This window comes from Glycine max, chromosome 11, assembly GCF_000004515.6.
Source record: "Glycine max cultivar Williams 82 chromosome 11, Glycine_max_v4.0, whole genome shotgun sequence".
Lineage (NCBI taxonomy): Eukaryota > Viridiplantae > Streptophyta > Magnoliopsida > Fabales > Fabaceae > Glycine > Glycine max.
This window is the reverse complement of record NC_038247.2, coordinates 916247-940806: the sequence shown is the minus strand read 5'-3', so window position 1 is coordinate 940806 and position 24560 is coordinate 916247. Positions and strand designations below refer to the sequence as shown.

Below are 24560 nucleotides of genomic sequence, written 5' to 3'. Positions count from 1 at the left end.
TCAGTGATATACTAGTTAACCGGACATAATGAAACTCATGTATAGATGCAAAAATTATGAGTTCTATAATTGAAGGGTATACATGGAACAAAAATTATGACTCGTGTTAGTATTAATACAAAAAATATTAGAAATAGGTTGAATGAAACTTGCGTCTTAAACTTGAAATCATGTTTATAACACAATACCAAATTATGTTTGACCAATCTTAAACTCAAAAGTTGAGACCATCCAAAAGTGGAATTGGAAATGATAGCTTAGGTTTCGCTTGAGATCATTGTGAATTTATAATATATGGTTATTTCAAAACAAAAACCTGCTCGGATAAATCAATTTTGAATTGAAATTTTACTAGATTTTAAAGCTGTTTTTACCATAAACCACACAAAAAAAAATAATGTGGTTTTGGTTTCGTTTTACCCTAATTGAGAGTCTCTTCACTCTTCTCTGCGCTGCTGCTCTCTCTCACATCACTGTCCTCTCTCTCGTGCGCGCCGCTTCTCACCCACCACCACCATCTCCTCTTCCCCTTTGTCCCTCTCACCCACCACCGTCTCCCAAGATCTGAAACTTTCTCCCTTGTTCAAGATCCACTTGGTCGCATGCATTTTTGGGGTGGTGGTGCAATTCCGGTGGTGTAGGGTGACGATGAGACAACAGTGGTGGTCAAGGAGGTGACGTGTCGCTGGGGAGGGAGGAGATAGGTGTCGCTGGAGAGAAATCGGGATTGAAGAGAGAGGGTTTGGGCTTGAATTTTTTAGGATTTGTCGAAGTAAAAATTAAAACCGATAATTCAAATCTAAAATTGGGTCCAGTTTTTTAAGATTTCAAAATTACAAACCGAAAGTGAAATTCATGTGATTATCCTTGGGAATACAAAATCAAACGTAAGTCCACAGTAAGCAACTGATTTTGTTATTGGACTTAATAAATTGCGAATATCTCACGAAACAGAACTGTAGTAATAATTAATGACAAGCATTTTAACCCTTACTTGAAGGGTGAGAGTAATGAAGTTGCAACGAAGATAACCCTGTAGTACCAGGGTTTTTAAGCTGATCAAGTTGTTTGTTGCCACGGCGAAGTAAGTACTCAATGTAGAGAAAATTTTTGCGATCTACATCCTCCGCATTACGCCGAAACTCTTGCGATATAATTGACTCTATCTTGCACCGTTCTTCCTCCGATTTGGAACGTGCTGCACGCAGAAACCCTCTGTATAGGCTAAGTACTTGCTTTTGCATCCCGGAAAGCCTTTGAACTTTGGAGCTTCCCATTGCATTGTGTTGTGTCGTGTCGTGTCGTGTCCACCAATATATATAGTTTTTCTGTCAAGAAAGAACAACAATACTAACGAGTATGAGTTTGGTCACATTTTATTACATCGCTTATGAAAGCGACAAACAATATGAAGATATGAACAATCCCAATCCATTGCACTATTAGAATCAGAAACCAAAAAGCCCTATTAAGGATTCAAATCCTTATTAGGCATTTCATCAAATACTTTACAGACAATATTTTTCTCAATTAGATAACGATATTGATTACCTGAAACTCGAAGGGGACGAACAAATTATCTGAAATGAATTGCTTCGGATCGAAATTCAATAGGCGACGATCAGATTAGGTACTTGCAATCCATCCGACAACGGTGCGGTGCTGTCCGGTGAGTCGGTGACCTAAGCCTCGGAAAGGGAAAGTTTGGTAAGGTAGCTCTTGGCTAGCTATGATTTGAAATGGGCTCAATAGACACAAGTATTTGGGTTACTTGGTAAACAAAAGGGGTTTCTATTTAATATTTACACTTTTTTAGTTTTTTTTCCAATTAAATTTCAAATAGAAATTCTATGAATCAACCCAAACCAATTATTTATACTCATAAAAAAAACAATTATTTATCTTTTTTTTCACTCATTTTGGTTGGTTTATATTTATTCCTCCGCCCAACATCACACAAAACTGACCCATAAACAATATCTATTACCTGTGTAAAAAATACTATTTGTTACTGAAGAATTATTGGACTTGAGCCTAGAATTAGAGGAAATATTAGTGCCAATGATCATTTGTACCCCCCAACACTCATGATGCCCAGCGAGAATGAGAGGAAAAAAAATCAGAAACCGGATATGTGAGATTTAGCATAGGGAATTTTTCATTCTCAACTAAATCATTTTCATAAAAATCTCAATCCCATGAATAAGACTTCTTAGAAATTTTATATTGCATGCTTGATTATTATTCAATATTTTTAGAAATAATATGTTTAAATAAATTCTCAGGAATCTCACTTATGAGTGTGGAAATATTTTATTTACATTTTATATATAAAATAACATTCCCAAAAAATTTATACTTGAGAAACATTTTTAATTTCTTCTATCAATTATAGGAAAATTTTATTCACAAGTCACTTTCACAAAAAATTTAAAACATTTTTCTTACCAAAGTGATTTGAGTGAGTCACTCAAGTTTTGACTCAACGTTTATTGGTCGTTTCTTCGTGTTCAAAGCTTGTACAATTTTGATTCCGGCTAGTTGTTTCTCTAGTTTATTAGACATTCTCTTCCTAAGAATGAATAAAATGTTTCTCGACCAAAGAGAGAGATTGGATGAATAGAAAAGGAGCAATTGTGCTAATTCACGTTCAACGAATATCACTTCATTCACACCACAAACCCGGAGTTAGACAATTCTTCTGGTTTATGAACTTTATACAGGACCATACAAATACAATGCAATGAACATTTCGGTGATGGATTAGAAATGACAGTCACAACATTTTTTTTTTTGTTTACAGTTCTTGTTTATGTCAGGCAGATTGCTATCTGTACAATGTAAGCTTGCAGAATGCAGGGTTTGGCATTTCATTACGGTGCTCGTTCGGCACCAAGTGGTTTGAAAGTCTTCTGTTTCCCAATTGCATTTGGAATGGCCTGTTCCCGAAAATACTTCCTTCTCTTGAGCTTCCTGATCATCCTGATCTTCTTCAGCCGTTTGGGGTCAACAACTTTCTTGCTTTTTTCCAATTTCTCTTTCCTTCCCTCCTTATAAGCTTGAATGGTTTTACTTCTCTGATCATCTGGTAATAAAGCCAATTTGGAAAATTTCTTGGGACTCACTATCTCAAGTTTCTCAGTAATTTCCTTGAATGCTGGAACAAGGCCACGCCTTATGAAGCACCCTTCTATAAGCCGCATCGAATTTAACTCGGGGAGACTAGGAGCATCTTTTAACTCCAGATCCAAGCAAAATGGGGAGTCTTTTAGCCACATCCTGAGAGAGTGAGCCTTGGCCACAAGGATGCCTTGTCGTGTCTTACAAGGAAGAAAAGGCGATCCCATTTCCCAAAGGCATGCCTTCAATGTGCTGTCAAGAGATACCATGTTATACTCTGCTGTTCCCGTTATAAGTACAACTGATTTTGGTGACTCTGGATAACCCTGCAAGGAGGCATCCTGCCATGCAACCAAAGTCCAAATGTTAAGGTCAAACAGAGAGAATCTAGAGCTAATTAAATGGTGAATATTATATTTGTCATCAATGATAACAATGCTTATGGCTCATAATGCAATGGCACAAATTTTAATATATTAAAAATAAAACAAAATTAAAAGCATGGGAAAGAGTGTGTAAGTTATGCAACAAGATTAGGTCAATAACGGGTCAAAATTGCATACCTGCGTCTAGGTGTAGTATAATAATAATAATGCTTTTGATTTCATATATAGCAAGCAATTTTAATGTCAACTACCTAGAAAAACTTCCTAAGCAAGTGTATATGTTGAAGCAATTCTGGCAGTATGGCTTCTGTGTGAGAAAGTGTGACAGAGAAAGGAGGAGGAGGACTGTGAGATGAACTCCAGCTGTAATTGTTAATAGTAAATATGATCTCAAGCACCCAATAAAGTTATGGCGGTAAAAAGAAAATAAAAATAAAAATCTAAAACCTCATATTTGTTTGTTATTTCAATGCCCTAAGCAATTTATGAGTTAAATTAGATATAAATCAGTAGTGTTAGTGGACCAGCTTCTTGCAAGTTATGGGTTACTACCTTAATATCGAGAATCTGTCATCCTAAAACAGTAAAACCTAGTCCATTTACTAGTTAACTGACTTTCTGTGGAAAAAAATTGAGTAAAAATGCAAACACTTGTGTGGCACAGTACAGCACATTTCAATTCTACCAAGTTTTGAGCTAACATCCAGGCTTTAGGCTTTAACGACAATCATAAAAGCCATAGTTACAGTCAGAGGAAGTTGGTTTTGCAGATCTTTATCACAAAAACTATATGAAACGTAGCGCCATAGTGGAAAGCAGGGCACAATCTCAAAATTTGGGAAGTATTATTACCATGGATAGCACAAGAATGAGCATAGACAATTTTGAAGGGAACTTAAAAGGTAAAGAGAAGTCACCTGCATGTGGTCAAGCCATAACGTAAGACCAACAAGAGCTGAACCAGCAGATAGTTTTCTAAAATCAGCCCCCCAGTCCTTATCAGCAACTCTGCAATTGATTGATACAAGCAATAAGCAACCTAGTTGAGCTACTAAACACTACATTTGAAAATTATGACAAGACATATGCTGTGTTTCGGCAGTTTACAACTTCCTCCAAAAGCATATCATAGTTAAGAATTATGCTAAGGTACCCATAAAACCTACCTAAAAATATCATGGCGATAAATGCTTCTTTTGATTGCTAATTGGAAAACCCATGATGCAGTAGCCCGGAGTTCAAATGCCCACAAGAGATCCACCAAAGCATTGACAAGGTTAAAGGCTGCATTGTCTTCCACAGGTTCCAGTCTCTCCAGACATTGGTCAACTTCTGAAACTAGTGACTCAGATTTTTCTTTTAGAAGCCTGAACAATTAGAATTCATTATTAACTGGAAAAATATGAAAGACTAGATTTGTGCTTCTTCCCTCTTGACGACTCTAAAAACTGATCTTTTAACATAAAATGAAATAATAATTAAAAATCTAAGCAGTACCTGATCGGTAGATCAAATCCAGCATCTTGGAGTGCATTTAAAAGAACAATGGCTTCATTTGTTCCCTCAGACAAGGTTGCAGCTCTGATAAAGCATGTCCATATTCGATGGTCTGGTTCTATGCCTGCTTCCTTCATCTCTGTGAGTTTTTCAATTCCAGCTTTAAAATCTCCTTTTTTGAGATACGCATCAATAACAGAGCTATAAGGTAATGTATCCAGAACCACTCCAGTTGTTCTCAAGTTTTTAAGGACATTCTCGGCTTCCTCAGGCTGCCCAGATTTACCGTAAGAAACCATAAGCAAATGCATGGTGGAAATAGTGGGCTCTATCCCTGATTCTTTCATTATGGCCAGTAGATTTTCAGCTTTCCGATGATCCCCAGAAGTTCTATACGTTTTCATCATTAAATGATAAAAAGCACGGTCCAGTTTATAACCATTTGATCTAAGCTCTTCAAAAAGTTCCTCAGCCTGTTCGTACATGCGTTGCTTATTAAATGCTGTGATCAAGCTTCTGTATGTGTCCAGCTTAGGCTCCAGACCAAGGCTTCTCATTTTATTCATCAATGAAAAACCTTCTTCCGGTCTACGGTCTCTGCAGTACATTATAATTAATGTATTATATGTTTCTTCATCTGGTTTAAGACTAGCATCTTGAATCTTCTGGTAAATGATACCCATGCTTTTAAAATCTTCAATACCTAAATATAATTTAAGTATAGAATTGCAAATTTGAAGATCGGGCTGAAATCCTGCCTCTTCCATCTCACATAACATTGTTTCTACATCCCTTACTCTTTTGCATTTACACAGCAATCTAAGCATAATTCTGTAAACATGCATGGTAGGAAAATAACCAGCAGCTTTCATTCCATTGTATATTTTCTGTACCTCAAATAAGTTCCCTGCCTGAGCAAATGCTTCAAGCGTCAAAAGAATAGAACTTTTACTAATCTTTAATCCCATGTCTTGCAATTCCTGGATTACAACATAAAGCTCATTCAGTCTCCTGTCAACAATTAAAGCCTGTAATAGACCATTTACGGAATCTACAGTTGGAGAAGGGCCATCTCTCATCATTGTGTTAAAAATAGCTCTAGCTCGTTCGTAACAACCACTGAATGCATAAGCATGTATTAGAGCATTCCACACCTTCCTATCCATTTTTGAACATCTTTGCCTGAGACTCCCCACTAAGCTTTCTGCCTTTTGCCATATCTTTAACTTCCCATATGTTTCAACGATATCAATGTAAACAGATATATCATTATCAAGAATAATACCATTTTTCTCTGCATGATACAACAAATGGTGGGCTGTCTCAGGTAAGTCCATTCTACAGTAGACTGACACCATACCTTGGTACAGACATTCAGATGACTCAACACCATTGAATCTCATGTCAGAGAAAATCTGAGAAGCTACATCGAAGAGTTCATTCTGTATACATTCCTGAATAAGAGATTCATACATTGTACAACTTCTAAATTGACCAAGTTCTCCTTTACTTCTGTATTCCTCCAAGGCTGCATCTAACTTTTTAGCCTTACAAAGTATAATGATGAGTGCTTCTGTGATCATTTGAATATCATTTGGAGCATGTTCTCTCGAGAATTCAAGAAGTTCACATGCTTCTGAATATCTAGCAGATGAGCTATAAGAACTCATGATCGATAAAAAAATTTCATGATCCAATTCATAGCCATTGCTGATGGCAACTTTCAACATTTTAGCAGCATGATCATAACATCCCCCCTTAACAAGAACCGACGAAATAACTTGTGGATTCATACCACTCAGTTCTTCCATATCTCTAATAATTCTGTCAACAACATCCCACATGTTTTCCCTCACAAGTGCATGCATCATGACCTCATAGAGACCATTATCTGGCGTGAAACCTTCACGAATCATTTCATGATACAACCCCATAGCCTTTTTCATCTCATTGAATCTCAGAAAGAAATCCAACATAACTGAGTACGCCAGACGATCAGGTTTGATCCCTGATCTACGCATGCAATTAAATGTCTCTTCAGCCTCTTCTCGCTTTCCAGCCTTTGCATAAGCACAAATCAAAGCACTATACGTGTGCAAAGTGGGCTTGACTCCTGCATCCAGCATTTCCGACATCACATTTGCAGCTTCCTCAACCTTACTTGCTTTTCCAAGTGAATCTATCAAAACAGTATACGTAACCGCATCAGGATTCCTACCAGAAGACTTCATGTCTCTATAAATCTGCATTGCCTGATCATGCCGGCCTTGCTTCCCATACATGTGTATGATAGTGTTGTATGTCATCTCATCCTGGCCAAACCCCCTTTTCACCATCTCTTCACAAATATCCCTTACTTTTTCCGTGTTCCCTTCTCTAGAAAAAGCATACAAGAGAGAATTATAAGTCACAGCATCAGGAAAAAACCCTTTAGACTCCAATTCTTTAAACAGCTCCTCGGCTTTCCTAGCACGCGCACATCTACCATACACTGAAATCATAGCATTGTAAGTCCACAGGTCCGGCTGACACCGGTGAGACTCCATATCACTGAAAACCGCAACTGCCTCCTCCAAATTGGATTCCCTAGAGCAAGCACTTATAAGGGTATTGTAAGTTATTATATCCGGCCTAATCCCGGACCTCCTCACTTCATTCAACAGCTGAAGAGCCAAATTAGGCTCCATTGCGCCACTCTTCATCCTTGCATTAATCAAAGTATTGAAACTGACAAGGTCAGGCACACACCCTCTCTCACGCATTAAATCAAGCAGCTCCTTTACCTTACTGAAGCGACCATTGCGGGCATACACACCCATCATGGCATTGTAGACTTGAACCGTGTCCCCTACACTTGACTCAGCCCTGGCGAAGATTTCAACAGCAAGTGCTTCTTGATTGGCCTTTCCCAACACACCCAAGATGGTTGCAACCATTCTGGCATTGGGTGCATACCAGTGCCGCAAATTCAAGCACTCGTAGAGTTCAAGCGCGCGTTGCCAGTTTTGTTGACCCACCCATTTGACCACAAAGCAGAAATCGGTAGGTGTCATCTGAACTCTGCGTTCTTCCAACACACCCGCCACGAACTCCTCCGACTTCAACGCCAGAATGGTGTCCGTTAAGTACTTCACTCTTTCCCTCCAATTCTTGTCCCTTTTCAGTGCCAATTTGTTCATTTTTTTAACCCTTGTCTTGCTGCGTCTCCCTAAGGCTTCTTGGGCTTCGTCGTCGTCGTCGTCGTTTACAACAGGTTTTGGGGATTCTTCTTCTGGGGACTCGGAAGGTGGAGTTTTGGAGGGGAAAATGTCGTTTTGGGGAAAGTGGGGTTGCGTGGAAGGGTAGGTTTGGGAGAGTTTGAGGTGGGGCCATCTTATTGAAGGCGATGCTCTGGTGTAGATGAACTTGACGGGTTTAACGGTGTTGGGTTCTGAAGAGGAATTAGTATCAGTGTCGGGTTCAGGGGAAGTGGAAGGAAGTGCGGCGTGTTTGGGTGGAGGGTTGGAATGTGGTCGCTGAATTGAAGGAAAACTAAGTAACCCTGAACCAGAGACAGAGACAGAGACAGGGACAGGGACAGACATGTTTGTTCAGCTCAGGGTCTCTTGCAATTGTAAAATGCAACATTTATCATTTGAGTCGAGCCCAATGTGTTAATGTGTAGTGTGGAAGAAAGTGGAACTATAACAGATTGGATTGGATAGACGAACTGAATGAAAGTTTCGGTCATTCATAACCTCTTCTGTTCTGTCTTTTATTTTGTTATCCAGGAATTTAGATATTTTTTCGCTTGGCGCGCCGGGATCAGAGAGAGATGCTTCTCATTTATAGTTGGCCATGCCAAACTCTACTTCCAAGTAATAATATTGTGAGAAAACTTTGAAATTTAAATGAAAAGAAAAATGAAATAAATTTTTGTTTTAGAACTTATTTTATTTATTTATTTTAATCAAACAAAAGTTAATATATTGTTATTTGTGTTTTTTCTTTTCATTAAAACATACCATTAATATAAAAAATAATTTTTGGCAGAGACTCATATCTACTATACAAGATGTATACAATAGGAATCGCACAATCATAAATTGTAAGTAAAGTATTGCCTTGTGTTGAAGACTATATCAACTTCAGTAACTTTACTCATTCGGCTACATGATCATACGACAACATGTCTGGTGTCAGATGCAGTTGAATCTTTTTGGCAGAAGAAACATTCACAAAAAATAAAATCAACTTTAATGACAAGGAACCAAACAACATTTCCCTCAAAATCAACATTTTGTAATATTCTTTTGGGATATATTCCCTGAATAAACAACTTCAAGAGCATCATTCATATAAACCTCTTTAGTAGGCAATGGATTAAAGTCAAGCTCTGATGAATGTCAATTCATAACGACAGACGAGTGACACTTCTTGTCAAAGTTTTCTTCTGCTGAACATGGATCAGAACAAGTAATTTTCTGAACCAAAGCTTGAACTTTCAGAATATCTAATGGGTGACTACTAACAGAAGTGTCAATCAGAGAAATGGATTAACATTTGGTAAAAGAAACTAATCTATCAACAAGGGAAGTAGCTGCTGCTTTATTCTTCATTTCTAGCTCATTGTGGCAAACACATTTCCTCATAATGAGATTTGGAACAGAGAATCCCATCAACCAAAAATTGGTTGTTTAGTTCTTAAGAAGCATCGTTGCATTCATCATTCGTCTCATTAGCAGGATTTGAACTAACTTCATCACTTTCATGAGGATCTTGTGGAGTTGAAGAACCCATATCTGACCTATTTTCCATTTGGGCCTTAAAAAAATCATTGTCTCTATTTTCCATTTTCTCATAACCTGTCAGAAAAAAGAAACAAAAACTAAACTTATACACACAGACAAAAGTAACTTTTGAAATATCAATAAACAAAAACATTATCAACACTTGTTGTTTTATTACCTTCGTGTTTTTCTTGTTACACCAAAAGCATCTGTAACATATCTATGCTAGGGAAGACCATCATATTCAGTGACTTCATTTCTTGCCTGAGTGATTCGTCCAGATGTGTGAAGCCAAAAACTCTAGTCCATGTATATGTAAGTTCAACAATTGCAGGAATAACTAGTTTTTCAACCTTCGGAGAGCAAAGGGTCTCCCGATCGAGGAGCAACTGTGACAAATTCTACTTAAGTATTAATATTGTGAGAAAATTTAGAAATTTAAATGAGAAGAAAAATAGAAGAAATCATATAATTCTTTTAGGAGTTGTTTAATTTATTTGTTTTAATAAAACAAAAGTTAATATATTGTTATTTAGATTTTTTTATTCCAATAAAACATACCATTAATATGTAAAAATTATTTTTAATGATTTTTAAAGTAATTTTTTCTAGAAGGTAAGACAATGGTGAACAATTAAAAAATCCAAGACTGCATCATTTTGAAGTTGAATCATCTATTAGTAGTGATTATTGTGTTCTTCCCAAAATTATCCTTACTTTTGAGTGGAGTTCATTAGGAAATAAAATTTTATTTTTGTTTTTATAGATCACATATATTTTTTATATGAAGCAATCATGTTCAAATCAAGTAAAAAAAAATCTTCAACTGTTTTAGGCAAGCAAATTGCTCATTGCTTGCTAGATCAATTGTTATAAACGCTAGTTCTTATATTTATCATCAATTATTTCTTTATGACCGATATTCTTCATAATGGAATGATATAAATTTATTCCTCTAAACATAAGTAATTATTATAAAATAAATAATATATGCAATTATCCAATCACCAATTATTATTTGTTTAAGCTGTTTACCTTAATTTACTCAATCCTCTTTAATTTAGTCTATTTCAATTTTTTTAATTTCCCAAAAATACTTAAAAATTATTTACATAAGAAGTTTTAAAATAAATATTTATGTGAAAGGGTTTAAATTTTAGTAGTACAAAATGTATATGTTAATTGATTAAAAATTATTTTATTTTAATATATGATGTCGAGTTTAAATTTTAAGTGTATAATTTATAATAATTTTTTTCATGGTCTATAGTAATTTTATTTGACTTAAATAAATAATAACTTGGTCTATAATAAAAATTTGTCAGTGAAAGTCAAATTTTAAAAACTTATGATAATAATATTTTTATAAATATTAAATTTAATTAATTGTATAAAACTATTAGTATTTTTTATCATTAAATATACTGAATTTTGATAATTTAAATATTTATAAACATGTAACCTAATAAGAAAAAATATTATATTTTAAATATGTTACTATACCTTAACAAGTGTTATGATTTTTTTTTAGTTTCATAAACATAAACATAAAATTTCCTATGCTCCAAAGCAAACAAACACGTGGGGACGCCAAACCCAACTTGACTGGATTCATATATTGTAATTGTAACTGAATGCTCGGATTACTCCGAAGATAACGTCAAACCTTCAAGCCATAGATTTCTTTATATATATATTTTTATTTTATTTTCCGGCATTGTTTCTTTTGTCTTTGGTTCTATTCTCCGAGAATATGTTGTTTGCATTTGAACTGTGTGATGCTTGTCTGTAACAGAAACAACACAAGGCAATAGTAGCATCATGGATATTCACTCCGTTTTCTGCTCTATGCAAATTTCACTATCATACAATCGTGGTAACCCTCTTCTACGCTTCTCTCGTGCAATTGTTATCCAATGTAGTAAAAAACACAACTTTCTCAAGTCCCCCAATCGCTGGGTCCGAAACAAGGGTGTCAAAGATGTGGGCTCAGAATTTGATAGCAAAACCAAAAGCATAAAAACAACGCTTTTTAGGAGTCCTGATATTGGGGAAAATGAAGAACTTTCCAGTAATTTGTGCAGCCAATTAATTTGTGAATGTTGCAAAGAAGGAGACTTGGATAGAGCTATGTCTCTTCTCTCTCAAATGGAAGCTAAGGGGTTTCACCTCAGTTCAACATCTTATGCTTGTCTTATTGAAGCCCTTGGAAATGTTGGAAGGACTTCAGAGGCTGATATGTTGTTTAAGGAAATGGTTTGTTATGGCTATAAACCCAAATTGAATTTGTACCACAGTTTGCTTAGAGGGTTTTTGAAGAAAGGTTTGTTAGGACTTGCAAATGGGGTCTTGAAGGAAATGGATGACTTGGGCATATGGAGGAGTAAAGAGACATATCAGATCTTTCTGGATTACTATGTTGGTGCTGGTAGGTTGGAAGATACTTGGTCAACAATCAATGAGATGAAGCAAAAGGGGTTTCCACTCAACTCATTTATGTATAGCAAGGTTGTTGGGATTTATAGGGACAATGGGATGTGGAAGAAAGCAATAGAGGTTTTGGAAGAGATTAGGGAGAGGGGGATTTCTTTAGACACTCATATTTGTAACAGTATTATTGATACCTTTGGCAAATATGGCGAATTAGATGAGGCGTTGAAATTGTTCAAGAAAATGCAAAAAGAAGGTGTGAGGCCAAACATAGTGACATGGAATTCACTGATTAAGTGGCACTGCAAAGAAGGTGATTTCATGAAAGCCTTTCATTTGTTTACTGATATGCAAGAGCAAGGATTATATCCGGACCCTAAGATCTTTGTCACCATCATTAGCTGCTTGGGGGAGCAGGGGAAGTGGGACATAATAAAGAAATATTTTGAAAGCATGAAAATCCGGGGAAACAAAGAATATGGGGCAGTTTATGCTGTTTTGGTTGATATTTATGGACAATATGGGAAATTTCAGAATGCTGGGGAGTGTGTACAAGCACTAAAGTCCGAAGGTGTGCTAGTTTCACCAAGCATTTTTTGTGTGTTAGCAAATGCTTATGCTCAGCAGGTATGTTAATTTTTCTTGTTCGTTTGTCCAACCTTCCCTTTGGATATAACTATTTATATAAGAACATAAACTTCTAAAAGTTGATGTTCTGGTATCATATTTGTATAATAACAATAATGTTAATGTTATGAAATAAATTGAAAAGTTAAACCATTTTTGGACCATTTAAGAAGAGTAATGTTGTAACTTTTGGAATGCAGAGAATGATATATCATTAAGTTTTTCTTTCTATATTTTTTCTCAATCTTTCTCTTGGCTACATATTTAGTAATCTCTTACTGGTAAAAATGATATGATTGTTACATTTGTAGCTCAACAAAAAAAAGAAAAAAACAAGATGCTTAATTGCTTTGCTTCTCTAAGATTGCAATTATTGGGCATGTCTGATTTGTTTTCTTGTCAGGGCTTGTGTGAACAGGTCATTATGGTGCTGCAGATTATGGAAGCAGAGGGAATTGAACCAAATATTGTCATGCTCAATATGTTAATCAATGCATTTGGTAATGCTGGAAGATATATGGAAGCAATATCTGTTTATCATCATATAAAAGAAAGTGTAAGCATTACTAGTTGGCAGTGGAAATATCATCATTATATTCTTTTAATGCAATGCTTTTTCAATCACTGATGCTATTGCTATAACTTTATGAAGGGTGTTAGCCCTGATGTGGTCACCTACACTACACTTATGAAGGCATTTATAAGGGCCAAAAAGTTCGATGAGGTAGTGTGAATTCTTCAATTATTTTATTGTCTTTTTTCTTCTGCAAGACAAAGTTGATTTTTATTGTTTTCTGATAATATGCAACTTTCTTTTTAGTAAAAGGAAGAAGCTCATCACAGTCTAGTTGCCTAATTCATGCTTATAAATTGATAATATTATGGTCAGGTTCCCATTATTTACAAGGAAATGGAGAATGATGGATGCACTCCTGATAGAAAAGCTAGACAGATGTTACAAGTTGCTTTAACGGTGCTTGAACGAACAAACTCATGACAAATATATTATTGGGGACTGCGGTAGCTGATCACTGGCTATCGATCATCTAAAAATTGATCAACTATTGATAAATCATGGTGAGCTTTATACTGTTTGTGTTATTGGATTTGATGATATGTGCTGGTTTGCTGGAGAGCAGTTTGAAGAAAGGAAATTGAGGTTTTCTAGAATGTCCTCCCTTGTCAGTGAAAATAGGGATCCTTGTGTCTAGAGTTTTGAAAGGGCAGCGGTTCATGTTGATGTCATCTCTAGAAGCTTAAGGAGGTAAATCTCCATCATGGGTGTGGCAGTCTCCTTAAAGGGAGAAAGGTGCTTAAATGAAACAAGGACCGAGAAGGATGTTTTGGGGGGTTTGTAAAACAGGTGCTTATTTTATCCATTTATGATTCTAAGATCATCTTTCAGCTCATTGATCATGATAGATTGATAATAAAGACTAGAATGTTATTGGCTGCAAAAGATGCAATGACATGCCAGCTTTTGATTGAATATGGGATCCTCAGACAAATTAGTCTGACAATTTCAAGACCAAGGAAAGTCAAGTTAGCTCAGGATACCCCGGGGGTATTGATCATCGTGTTAATCAAGGAATCAGTTGTGCTTTGCTATCCAAGGTATCATCTGGTGTCTGGTGCATGTAGTTGCTTTGAAAATTTCTTTGGATGCCTATGTATATGTTGCAAATTCTCTTATTACAATGTATATAGCAAGCACTCTGGTTTTGGTGGAGGTTATGCTCAGACACCGGATGATGCGTGGACCATGTTCAAGTCAATGGAGTTTCAAAATCTTGTATCTTGGAATTCAGTGATTGCAGGTTTTCAACTTCGTGGACTTGGGGACAAAGCCATTTGCCTCTTTGCACATATGTACTGAAATGGAATTGGGTTTGACCGTGCCACGCTACTTAGTGTCTTTTCTTCACTGAATGAATGTGGTACTTTTGATGACATTAACATATATCTCAGGAAATGTTTTCAATTGCACTGTCACACTATTAAAAGTGGTTTATTTCTGAAATTGAAGTGATAACTGCATTGATAAAATCCTATGCAAATCTTGGAGGACACATTTCCGGCTGTTATAGAATATTCCATGATACAGGTAGCCAACCGGATATTGTGTCATGGACTGCTCTTATTTCTGCGTTTGCAGAACAGGATCCTGAGCAGGCTTTCCTCCTTTTTTGCCAACTTCATCGTCAAAGTTATTTGCCAGACTGGTATACATTCTCTATTGCTTTAAAAGCAAGCACATACTTCGCTACTGAGCAACGTGCCATGGATATTCACTCACAAGTAATTAAAGAAGGGTTTCAGGAAGATACTGTTCTCTGTAATGCCTTGATACATGCTTATGCGTGGTGTGGCTCCTTAGCTTTGTCGAAACAAGTATTCAATGAAATGGGCTGCCGTGATTTGGTTTCTTGGAATTCAATGCTCAAATCTTATGCCATACATGGTCAAACTAAAGATGCAGTGGAGCTCTTCCAGCGAATGAATGTCTGTACAGATTCTGCAACCTTTGTCGTGCTTCTCTCAGCTTGCAGTCATGTTGGATTTGTTGACGAAGGAGTGAAATTGTTTAACTGTATGTCTGATGATCATGGTGTTGTTCCTCAACTAGATCACTATTCCTGCATGGTTGACCTTTATGGAGGAGCTGGGAAGATATTTGAGGCTGAGGAGTTAATACGTAAAATGCCAATGAAACCTGATTCTGTGATTTGGAGTTCATTACTTGGATCTTGCCGGAAGCATGGCAAGACTCCCTTGGCCAAATCAGCAGCTGATAAATTTAAAGAATTAGACCAAACAATTCATTGGGATATGTACAAATGTCAAACATATATTCCTCTGGCGGTAGTTTTACAAAAGCTTGCCTGATTAGGAATGAAATGAGCGACTATAAAGTGAGAAAAGAGCCTGGATTAAGCTGGGTTGAGATTGGGAAGCAGGTTCATGAATTTGGCTCTGGTGGTCAATATCATCCAAACACGGGCAATGTTAAGCCGGCTTGAGATAGTGATTGGACAACTGAAAGAGATGGGTTATGTGCCAGAGCTTAGCTTAGCCTTGTATGACACGGAAGTGGAGCACAAAGAAGACCAATTGCTTCATCACAGTAAGAAGATGGCATTGGTATTTGCCATAATGAACGAAGGAATTAAAATAATGAAGAATATTCGTATTTGTGTGGATTGCCACAACTTCATGAAATTAGCATCATATCTATTTCAGAAGGAGATTGCTGCGAGAGATTCAAACTGTTTTCACCATTTCAAATATGCAGCATGCTCTTGTAATGACTATTGGTAACCTAACACTTGCATTCTCGCAATGGCTGGTATGACTATTGGTAGCGCACTACCTTCATACCTCAACTAGGTCTATACCTGCTAGAGGATTCTTTGGGTCTACCTGCTTTAGTTGAGGAAGCACACAAGTTCTAGTGAGCAGTGTAATGCAATTGTATGGATATGTTCTACTTGGAGAATAAGGGAGGAAAGCACCTAACAACATTTCTTCATTCATTATATTTATAAGGATGGAATAATTACAGTGATTATTCTGAGTTTTAAACTGAATAATCTCATAAATTTCTTAATAAATTGATGTTTTGTTATGTAATTCTTAGAACATCATAGATCTCAACAGTTCATCCACATGACATGTATATTTGCTTCTTTCTATTGTTCAAATGTAAATATTGTAATAGATTAAAAAAAATATAAATTTTGTAAAATAGCAGACTGTATTGACTGTTGGAGCATAACCGTCTATTTAATTGTATTGATTATTATTGATTGCTTGCTTGTTGAATCTTATGTAAAATGTAATGACATTAGTATAACAAGTAGTGCGATGAAAAAATGCCACAGAAACCCATCTAAGTTATTTACGTAATTCTTACATGAACGCAAAAAGGTCTTAACCTACTAGCTTTTTGTTCTATAAGAATTCTTTTCAATGTTAAGCCTGTACTGGCTTTGGAGGTTTCTTGAATCTCAATTAGGACAAGGTACAGCGGCAACCTTCATTAACTCACCCACTGAGAGGCATAGCAATGATAAATAACTAAGTGAAATTGCAAGTTAGAATGATCCCCAAATTAACAAATTAGGTAATGCCATGGCATAAGTTGTTTCACTTTTCTTTCAAGAGTATAAAGGGTAAAGGTGACACTAAAAAAAAGTAATGCAACTAGGCATTAAACGCACTAAAATTTTCATGTACAACTGGCTATATGACATTCCTCTAGTTTTCTCTAAGAAAATTAAAAAGGTAAAACTGAGAAAACGCGATCATCAGCATTATAGTATAACTACATTAACTTGGGACTGTAATTTTGAGTGAACCACAGGCCTCAGTCAAGTTTGCAACCCTTCAGATCATACACGGTCATTGTGCAGGGAGAGAACAGCAGTAGTATTACTGCTTAGAATCAGAATGCATTGTCTGAATTGGCGGAGCTGTAACTACAGCTAGCTTCAAGTCTGTGGCTTCACAATCCCCAGATCTTTCACGTATCTCACGGTACTCTTGACAAATGGCACAAGGATGGCAGCAAAAATGGGTAACAAAATCCCCACAGGGTGCTTCCTACAAGGCAAGAACATCATTACAGCATAGAAACAATAGAATCATCACGGCATTTGTTTTGAGACATCCAATATTTTAGATTGGGCAATTCACATAAAATACTCAAATATGTCTACCATAGGCAAATTAAAAAGTATAGATTGACACAAGGAACTGTTATGCAACTGGGAAAATACTTTAGGCGAATGCTCGTTTAGCAGTGTTTCACAGTACCAGAAGCATTTTAAGAGAAACCTGCCTTCCTCATAATCAAGAAACTGCTCTTTCACCTTTGAGTACTGTGAAATATGAATAAATAGCAAGTTGAAAAAGTATATTTAATTTATCTCTAAAATGGCTGATTCCTTAATCAGAAAAGCACAGGCAATGGGACTTGAGGCATATCATCCTTCAAACTGCCTTATAGATCTACCACAAGGCAGAAATATTTTCTTTCATTTTTTTATCTCATTTAAATATTAGATGTATTTTAAATTTCAAATACACAGACTGATTAACCTGCAATTAAGAACCATTTATAATTTTAATTAAATTTCATTAACTAGTCTCTTGAAAAGCAACAGTGCAATAGCAAAATACAAAACTTGAATTCCAGGCGCTGTGGCTACAGAATTGTCAAAAGTTTGGAATACCACAACAAAAATGAAAAATAGAAGGAAAATAATGTACAAGAGTCAATGCAAAGCATAATTGTAATAGCATTACCGGCAAATTATACTTTGACCTTAAAGCCTTGCGGTAGCCACAAGCATAACATGAAACAAGGCATCCAGGTAATCCCCAAAACAAGCCATCAGTTAATAAGCAACAGGCTGTATTAACCACACTCCATAATATAAAATGGGTCACACATGATCCCAGGAAAGTTCCAGAACCCAGAAAGTCTGCATTCTTCCCAAAGAGAAAGCAAGGACAAAGACAACCAATACAACCTGCATAGATGATAAATAACATACTATCATAAAAGACAAAACAAGAGTTTTTTGTAGCAAATTTAAATTTAAATGTTTGAAGTTTAGAACTAACATGCTCTTTACTAGAAAAAGTTCTTTTACTAATTATGGAGCAAAATGTTGGTGCATTTTGTGTACTCCATGCCCTTATTATTGTGTGTATATCAAATAACTGGTGTGAAATAGAACACAATACATTAAAAGATTTTTCTAGTCAGCAACCACAAATAAGTTCAATGAGTTAAGAGTTCACATAATTAATATTGTTAACATGGGCTAGACAACAAACACAATATAAAGGCTAACATAATGCCTAAATAAAATTAAGAGCTTTTCCATCGTAATCCTCATTGTTCCCCTCCTGTTGTTCTTTATTTCTCAGTTTGTTGCTGTGATTTCCATGATATAATTCCTCAACCTCATTCACACCAACAGAAGCAAAGCAGCAATAGTCTTAAACTTCTATCTATTGCAATCCACCAACAAAAATTTAAGATAATGAGTTGTCAATTAACTGTAACTGATCTCCTTATTGTTGTATTAAAATACACGCCTAAAGAAATAACATAAAAATCATCCAAGATTGATAGAAAATAAAAGAATAATAATACAGTGTAAAATACTACTCTCAAGGTTCTAAAGAAAGGATTTCATATGCTTTTACATAAAAGAGTTTTATCATAAAATATGGAGAATTTTCCACATTCAGAACACTGATAGCAAAAGTTGGACAAAGGGTGGCCTTGTGCACAAGCCTCTCACCAAGTGGGGTCAGGGGAGAGTAGACTTACATAACCTTACCCTCCCACAGGTAGAAAGATTGTTTTTAGGATTTGAGCCAGTGACTCATAAGTCATAAGACAACAACCTTTACCCCATTGCGCCAAGGCACCCTCAAAAGTTGAACAAAAGATTTTAACAAACATGAATATGACAGAAGTAAAAATCAAAAAATAGAATTTTGAAACTCAACTATGTTACAGTACAGCCATGATACTTATGTTTTTTTTATAGAAAAAAGGGGCAGGATGGTGCTATGATGCCCCTGCTATTGTTTTGCCAGTGGTTGATTGCATTTTGATTTTATCATATCATTAACAGGAGTCTCTAATATTTAAAATAGAAGATACTTAACGTGATTAGGATCAAAGGAACAAGGACACAACACAACCAAATAAACATAGTCAAGAGGCACCTTTGTATTAAAATGAGGTCACAGGGTAAGGAAGTAGCATACAACTCTGCATATCATCGCAACAAGCACAGATTCCAGAAGACCACTGAGCCTGCATTTGGTTTGATCCATTGGTACTAGAACGCTGAAGCAGAGAGACATCCACTGCCTCTGAATCCGACGGCCCCAAAGGTATGTAAGCAGGTGGCACATAACCGTGTTGGTTCTTCATATTGCTTCTACAAAAAAAAAAACGATTAATCAAAATTCTTCCTCAAAGCATTTTATCAAACATAAATGGAAAACATGAAATCCCAGCTTTTTCCCATTCAATCTTTTGACGTAATGCTCCAAAATTTGATTAAACGTGAAATTTACCATGAACCCAGCTGAAATTCAAATTATAATGATCTTTGCTAAACGATCAACAGAACGCGCCCTATTATTTATCATGGCATAGTTATCATCGTGCGAACAATGATAATGAGAGAAGGGGAGAAATCAAAAGCATAAAATTGTGCGAAATCAGATCTGAGCCAAACCTTCATTCTAACAGAATAAAGACATTGGTAATGAGAGAAAGGGTGAATCATAGACGAAAATCAAAATTAGGTTTACCTTGAAAGGTTGAGAAACAGAAGCGAGCTATAAAAAAAGTGCGTTGTTGTCGGGAAGGGATTAGTTCGTTCCTTTGTCTTTGTGTGTTAAGACAGAGACAGATTTCTCTATTCTCTACTCCCGCGTGCTGCTCACTTCAAGCTTCGCGTTTCCACTTTAATTTTATTTTATGGTCTGGGCAGCTCATTTAACAAATAGGTTAAATTCAAAGTTTTTTTTTTAAAAAAACCTATTTAATTAAACAAGTGAAGTTATAGATCTTTAAAAAAGTTTTAAGCAATCACATTGGTGAATTTAATACCACAATTTAATCCAATTACAAGTATTTTCTTCTCTTATATGGTGTTCAACCTTTTTATTTTTATACAATGTGGACTTTATTTAAACTTGTACTCTAACAATCTTTCCCTTAAATTTGAATCTCTTTCCATGATAGTTTTTCCTTTGAATAAAAGTCATTTTTTATGGAGGAATATTTCATGGGGTCACTAGAGCTTGCATGCTTTAGATACTTGCACCGTCGCTCCACCCAAGGGACACATCGCATAAATCCACCTTCAGGAAAACTTTCGATACAAGAAATCCTCAAGCCTAGGATCCATCGCTACCATCATACTCGTCATCAATTTTGATACCAATTGTCGTATAATCCGAGGGGATTAAACATCGGAGAAATTTATACCAATGAACCATGAGCAATTATATAAGTGAATTGGATATCACCCTTCAACCGGTTAGAGTTTATGAATCTTTTATTCACTTATATGATGTTGAACCTACATTCAAGGTATTACGAATTTTTTCACCTCACACTTATACTCTACGATCATGAAAATATTGATAAAAGTTTTTTTGGTACACATGATTAAAAATTAAGATTTTCTAAACAATCTTTTATAAATAAATAAAAAAAATCTGTTTAACTACTGTGTTACAAATTGGTGGCAAATTGAGCTCGAAGAACCGATTGTTAAGGCTGGATCTAAAAATTAGTTAAAAAAAAATGAGACTATTTGCCCGACTTAATGCTAATGGATCATGTTGATCTTGTAACATGCAGGCTCGAAAAAATTGAGCCGTTTTATTAATATTTTAATTGTATTTTCAAAATTTGTATATATTTTTAAAATTATATTTAAAATATGTTTAATTTTATTTTTTATTGGGTTTAATCAGGTCTGATGGCCTAATTTAGTGTCGGGTTTGGCTAATAAAATTTGGGCTGACCAAACGTATCCATGCATTTTGCTATATGTAAGCATTACTCATGTAATATTTTCATGGAAAGGAATTAAAAACTACCACTTAAAAAAATTATAACAATTTATAAGAAAAGGATTTAAGAAAGTAAAATATATTGAATTTTTTCATGATTTATGTCTTTTTATTCTGGAAGTTTGAATTCAATATCTTATTTTAAAAAATTGAGTATAGTTTAAATCAGACCAACAATTTATTATTATTAGTATATTAATTTTTATGTCAAATACCAATACTTACGGTATATTATAAAATAAATATCACATTAACACTTATTTTGATCTTATTATATTTTCTTTCTTTCTCAATATTTTTAAAAATCTCTTGAGGGGCATTTAGTAGAGGAGAATATTTTTCATGCATTGTAATCATGAATCCTTAGAATAATATTTCCTACCAATGAAAAAAATTTATTTGACTGACTATTAAAAAAATTTAGATAATTTTTGTAGGAATTAGAGAATTATATGATATTTTTACAAGCAATTTTAATTATTTATCATATTAAATAATTTAATAAAAGTAACATGATATTTTTATTATAAAAAAAATTAAACTTAAGAAAATAAGATTATCACTTCCTTTAGAAGAATATTTTTGTGGAAATATGAATTAAAAATAATTCCCATGAATTATAATTTTTCAAGAATATATTTCTTTAAAATGTATATCAAATTTGGAAAACTAAGTTTTCAAGTTAGGATTATTAAAAAAATGAAAATTTATGGCCTATAAAACTGTCCCTAAATGTTCAATAGTATTAGAATGGGGTGTATCTATCGGTTTCCTATGAAATAAGTCAACAATAGTAATTTGTCATAGTTTAACTAATTTGTAATTAATTGGCAAGAGATTAAAAATTGGAGAATTAGATGAAAAAATCACTAAAATCACTACAAAACTGTCCCTAAATGTTCAATCAGTAATCATCAACACAATTTTATGACTTTCAATATAGAAATTTATTTTCATAATGAATATCACTAATTAACATTTGGCTTGAGGGGCAGGGCCTTGACTGAACTGAAGTGCAGGAGTGACATCACTGAACCCAATTCGCTGACAAAGCGGCGGTGGAGAGGTGGGTGGGGTGGGTGTCTGACTTCACCTCTTTCTCTTTACTCTGATACAAACACATCCTCACCTTTTCAGTCTCTTTTAGTTGAGTTTTGGAATCAGCCATCATGATCACATTCAGGTTCTAGATCATTATTACGTTTTTCTCATACTTACATTTCCCATGTTACAACCCTTCGAGCTTGCTACTATTTTTTAACCTTGATTAAGCAAAATTAATGTTGAATGAATTTGCGAAACCAACCTTCATTTTGCTTCTATTTCAAACTCTCAGATCCAACTAAAAATCAAACAAGAGACTTTTTCAATTTTACTTTTTTAATGTACTTTTAGGACCTCCCAACTGAAAGCCAAACATGTCCTAAAACTTTCTGAGAGCTTAATAACTAGCCTTGAGAATATCTAGTGGACTGGCTTAGACCAGTGTTTTTTAATATTTCTTGTAGCTGTTATTGTTTTCGTATTGATAGAATAATTCACTTTACAGCTGGAAGCAAGCATCAGAAATGGAGATATTCAGTGGTTTCAACTATTTAGGAATGTCGCAGATCAGCTATCATCAAATAATAGAAAGAAAGGCCATTTAAATCTGCATCATGAATTGTCTGAAGAGCTGCTCTTTGCTCTGTTAACATATATTAGTAGCATATTGTAAACAAGTTGTGGATTTTTCTCCAACGTGGTTAATTTGAAATTGTTGTGAATTGTAATTAAGGGAATCAAGAAAGAAAAGAAGAACCTGCTACATGCTCAACAACAATCAAGTGATATTGGAGGTTGGGAAGATTCACAGAGGCCTTTACAACCCCGTCAGCACTTGAATGAAGACTTAGATGATGACAAAGAAAGAAGCAAGCACTAAACTTGGAAGATTCACTCAAGTTTCATGCTCGATGCTGGTACCACTGAGCTGCACGATTAGTTTTGAAGCGTTTTAATGAAACTATAGCGTTGTCTTAATGTTGCTCAGTTGCTATGATACTTTTACCATCGTGGATTCTTTTCACGGCTGGTGTTTAGCTCATACCTGTTTACTAGATGATATTGAAGGTGCCATAGTATAAAAAACAATGCTTTTCATACACCTACTCTACCTCTACCGAAACCTCATTTTTTTTTCTCTGTATCTTTTTCTTCTCTCTTCCTGTCATGATATATCTGGTCATATCTTTTACTTGTCTTTTCCTATCTTTAGATAGGTGTATTCAGCAAGTGCAACAAAGTCCCTTAGGACTGTATGAACAAATTGTTACATATTTTTATCTGTATCAAATATAATTTTTTTTAATTAATTTTATCTTATGTAATATTATTATTTCTAAAATACTTGATGTATTAATGCATATTTATTTTATTCTTGCATATTTAAGTGACTGTATGAACAATTAAATATCGTTTTCTTTTCTGGTATAAAAGATAACTCCAGCTAGGGCTGATAAACTGTCCATTTTAATGTGGTGAATACGGAATAGTATTTCAGAAGATTACTTGATACATTATACGCTTTGGAAAAGCCATGTGCCTTTCTACTACTGCAACTATATGCGGCTGCTATTGATTTGCGTTGTCCATTGATTTGGATCAATCTGTCAGAACACGAAAAACCGATTTAAACTAGTAAGTTGATTTAATATATAGGTTATATGTTGGGATCCAGATCCAAACTATTTTAATAAATCTTGATCATTATTATTCCGAGTACCGTTTCTGTGAGTTAAATTTCAATGGCCCATTATCTCAAGAGTACAGTTAGTATTCAGTTCACATTTTGCAGACTTGCACAATATTTCTTATCAAATGTTTTTAGTTGAGTTCATTACATTCTGATTCCCTCCCTCTTCCCTAGTTTGTCGATCATTTCTATATTAAAAAAATATATAAAATACAACATAAAATTACTACATATTTTCTCTAATATCAAATATAAAAAAATTTAATTAATTTTATCTTACTTAATATTATTATTATTAAAATACTTTTCATTCAAGAATTTTTTTATGTTTTTAATATCAAATTTCAGTAAAGGATAAGTTAAAAAAGTTAATTA

At 34.9% G+C, this 24560-nt stretch overlaps 4 protein-coding genes and 1 pseudogene across 6 annotated transcripts; 2 read left to right on the top strand and 3 right to left on the bottom strand.

Annotated features, from left to right (window-relative positions):
* Window positions 1-792: 792 nt before the first annotated feature.
* Window positions 793-2174, bottom strand: LOC100791084 (succinate dehydrogenase assembly factor 1 homolog, mitochondrial-like). Its single transcript, NM_001252941.3, has 2 exons — window positions 1552-2174; window positions 793-1328 (listed from the first exon to the last, which is right to left on the bottom strand). The coding sequence occupies exon 2, from the start codon at window positions 1275-1277 to the stop codon at window positions 984-986; it is 294 nt and encodes a 97-aa protein (NP_001239870.1). The 5' UTR covers window positions 1278-1328; window positions 1552-2174; the 3' UTR covers window positions 793-983.
* A 475-nt stretch (window positions 2175-2649) lies between these two features.
* On the bottom strand, window positions 2650-8788 carry LOC100815191 (pentatricopeptide repeat-containing protein At3g18110, chloroplastic). Its single transcript, XM_006590399.4, has 4 exons — window positions 5004-8788; window positions 4673-4873; window positions 4424-4514; window positions 2650-3461 (listed from the first exon to the last, which is right to left on the bottom strand). Exons 1-4 carry the CDS (start codon window positions 8585-8587, stop codon window positions 2874-2876), a joined length of 4464 nt encoding a protein of 1487 aa, XP_006590462.1. The 5' UTR covers window positions 8588-8788; the 3' UTR covers window positions 2650-2873.
* Window positions 8789-11427: 2639 nt separating this feature from the next.
* Window positions 11428-14543, top strand: LOC100814666 (pentatricopeptide repeat-containing protein At5g42310, chloroplastic). The gene is made up of 4 exons (XM_014763755.3): window positions 11428-12829; window positions 13233-13385; window positions 13482-13553; window positions 13719-14543. Exons 1-4 carry the CDS (start codon window positions 11594-11596, stop codon window positions 13824-13826), a joined length of 1569 nt encoding a protein of 522 aa, XP_014619241.1. The 5' UTR covers window positions 11428-11593; the 3' UTR covers window positions 13827-14543.
* On the top strand, window positions 14107-16147 carry LOC102668425 (pentatricopeptide repeat-containing protein At1g71420-like; annotated as a pseudogene).
* Window positions 16148-16840: 693 nt separating this feature from the next.
* On the bottom strand, window positions 16841-20342 carry LOC100818745 (protein PLANT CADMIUM RESISTANCE 10-like). 3 transcript variants are annotated; one of them, XM_006590287.3, is made up of 5 exons: window positions 20101-20157; window positions 19937-19997; window positions 19622-19797; window positions 18137-18363; window positions 16930-17431 (listed from the first exon to the last, which is right to left on the bottom strand). In XM_006590287.3, exons 3-5 carry the CDS (start codon window positions 19788-19790, stop codon window positions 17261-17263), a joined length of 567 nt encoding a protein of 188 aa, XP_006590350.1. In that variant the 5' UTR covers window positions 19791-19797; window positions 19937-19997; window positions 20101-20157; the 3' UTR covers window positions 16930-17260. The 3 variants fall into 3 exon arrangements, with proteins under 3 accessions (NP_001239942.1, XP_006590350.1, XP_006590349.1); NM_001253013.2 differs by lacking the exon at window positions 19937-19997 and having other exon boundaries at window positions 16841-17431; window positions 20101-20137; XM_006590286.4 differs by lacking the exons at window positions 19937-19997; window positions 20101-20157 and adding an exon at window positions 20177-20342.
* Window positions 20343-24560: the final 4218 nt, after the last annotated feature.

Excerpts from the sequence above, each read along its gene's own strand:
- LOC100815191 (XM_006590399.4), bottom strand. The coding sequence starts at position 8,587 with ATGTCTGTCCCTGTCCCTGTCTCTGTCTCTGTCTCTGGTTCAGGGTTA. Across the intron at positions 4,874-5,003 it reads GGATTTGATCTACCGATCAG|GCTTCTAAAAGAAAAATCTG; the intron begins GTACTGCTTAGA and ends CTAATTGTTCAG. Across the intron at positions 4,515-4,672 it reads TATCGCCATGATATTTTTAG|AGTTGCTGATAAGGACTGGG; the intron begins GTAGGTTTTATG and ends AATCAATTGCAG.
- LOC100814666 (XM_014763755.3), top strand. The coding sequence starts at position 11,594 with ATGGATATTCACTCCGTTTTCTGCTCTATGCAAATTTCACTATCATAC. Across the intron at positions 12,830-13,232 it reads CAAATGCTTATGCTCAGCAG|GGCTTGTGTGAACAGGTCAT; the intron begins GTATGTTAATTT and ends TTTTCTTGTCAG. Across the intron at positions 13,386-13,481 it reads ATCATCATATAAAAGAAAGT|GGTGTTAGCCCTGATGTGGT; the intron begins GTAAGCATTACT and ends AACTTTATGAAG.
- LOC100818745 (XM_006590286.4), bottom strand. The coding sequence starts at position 19,790 with ATGAAGAACCAACACGGTTATGTGCCACCTGCTTACATACCTTTGGGG. Across the intron at positions 18,364-19,621 it reads TTGCGATGATATGCAGAGTT|GTTGTATTGGTTGTCTTTGT; the intron begins GTATGCTACTTC and ends TCATCTATGCAG. Across the intron at positions 17,432-18,136 it reads GGTCAAAGTATAATTTGCCG|GAAGCACCCTGTGGGGATTT; the intron begins GTAATGCTATTA and ends CTTGCCTTGTAG.
- LOC100791084 (NM_001252941.3), bottom strand. The coding sequence starts at position 1,277 with ATGGGAAGCTCCAAAGTTCAAAGGCTTTCCGGGATGCAAAAGCAAGTA.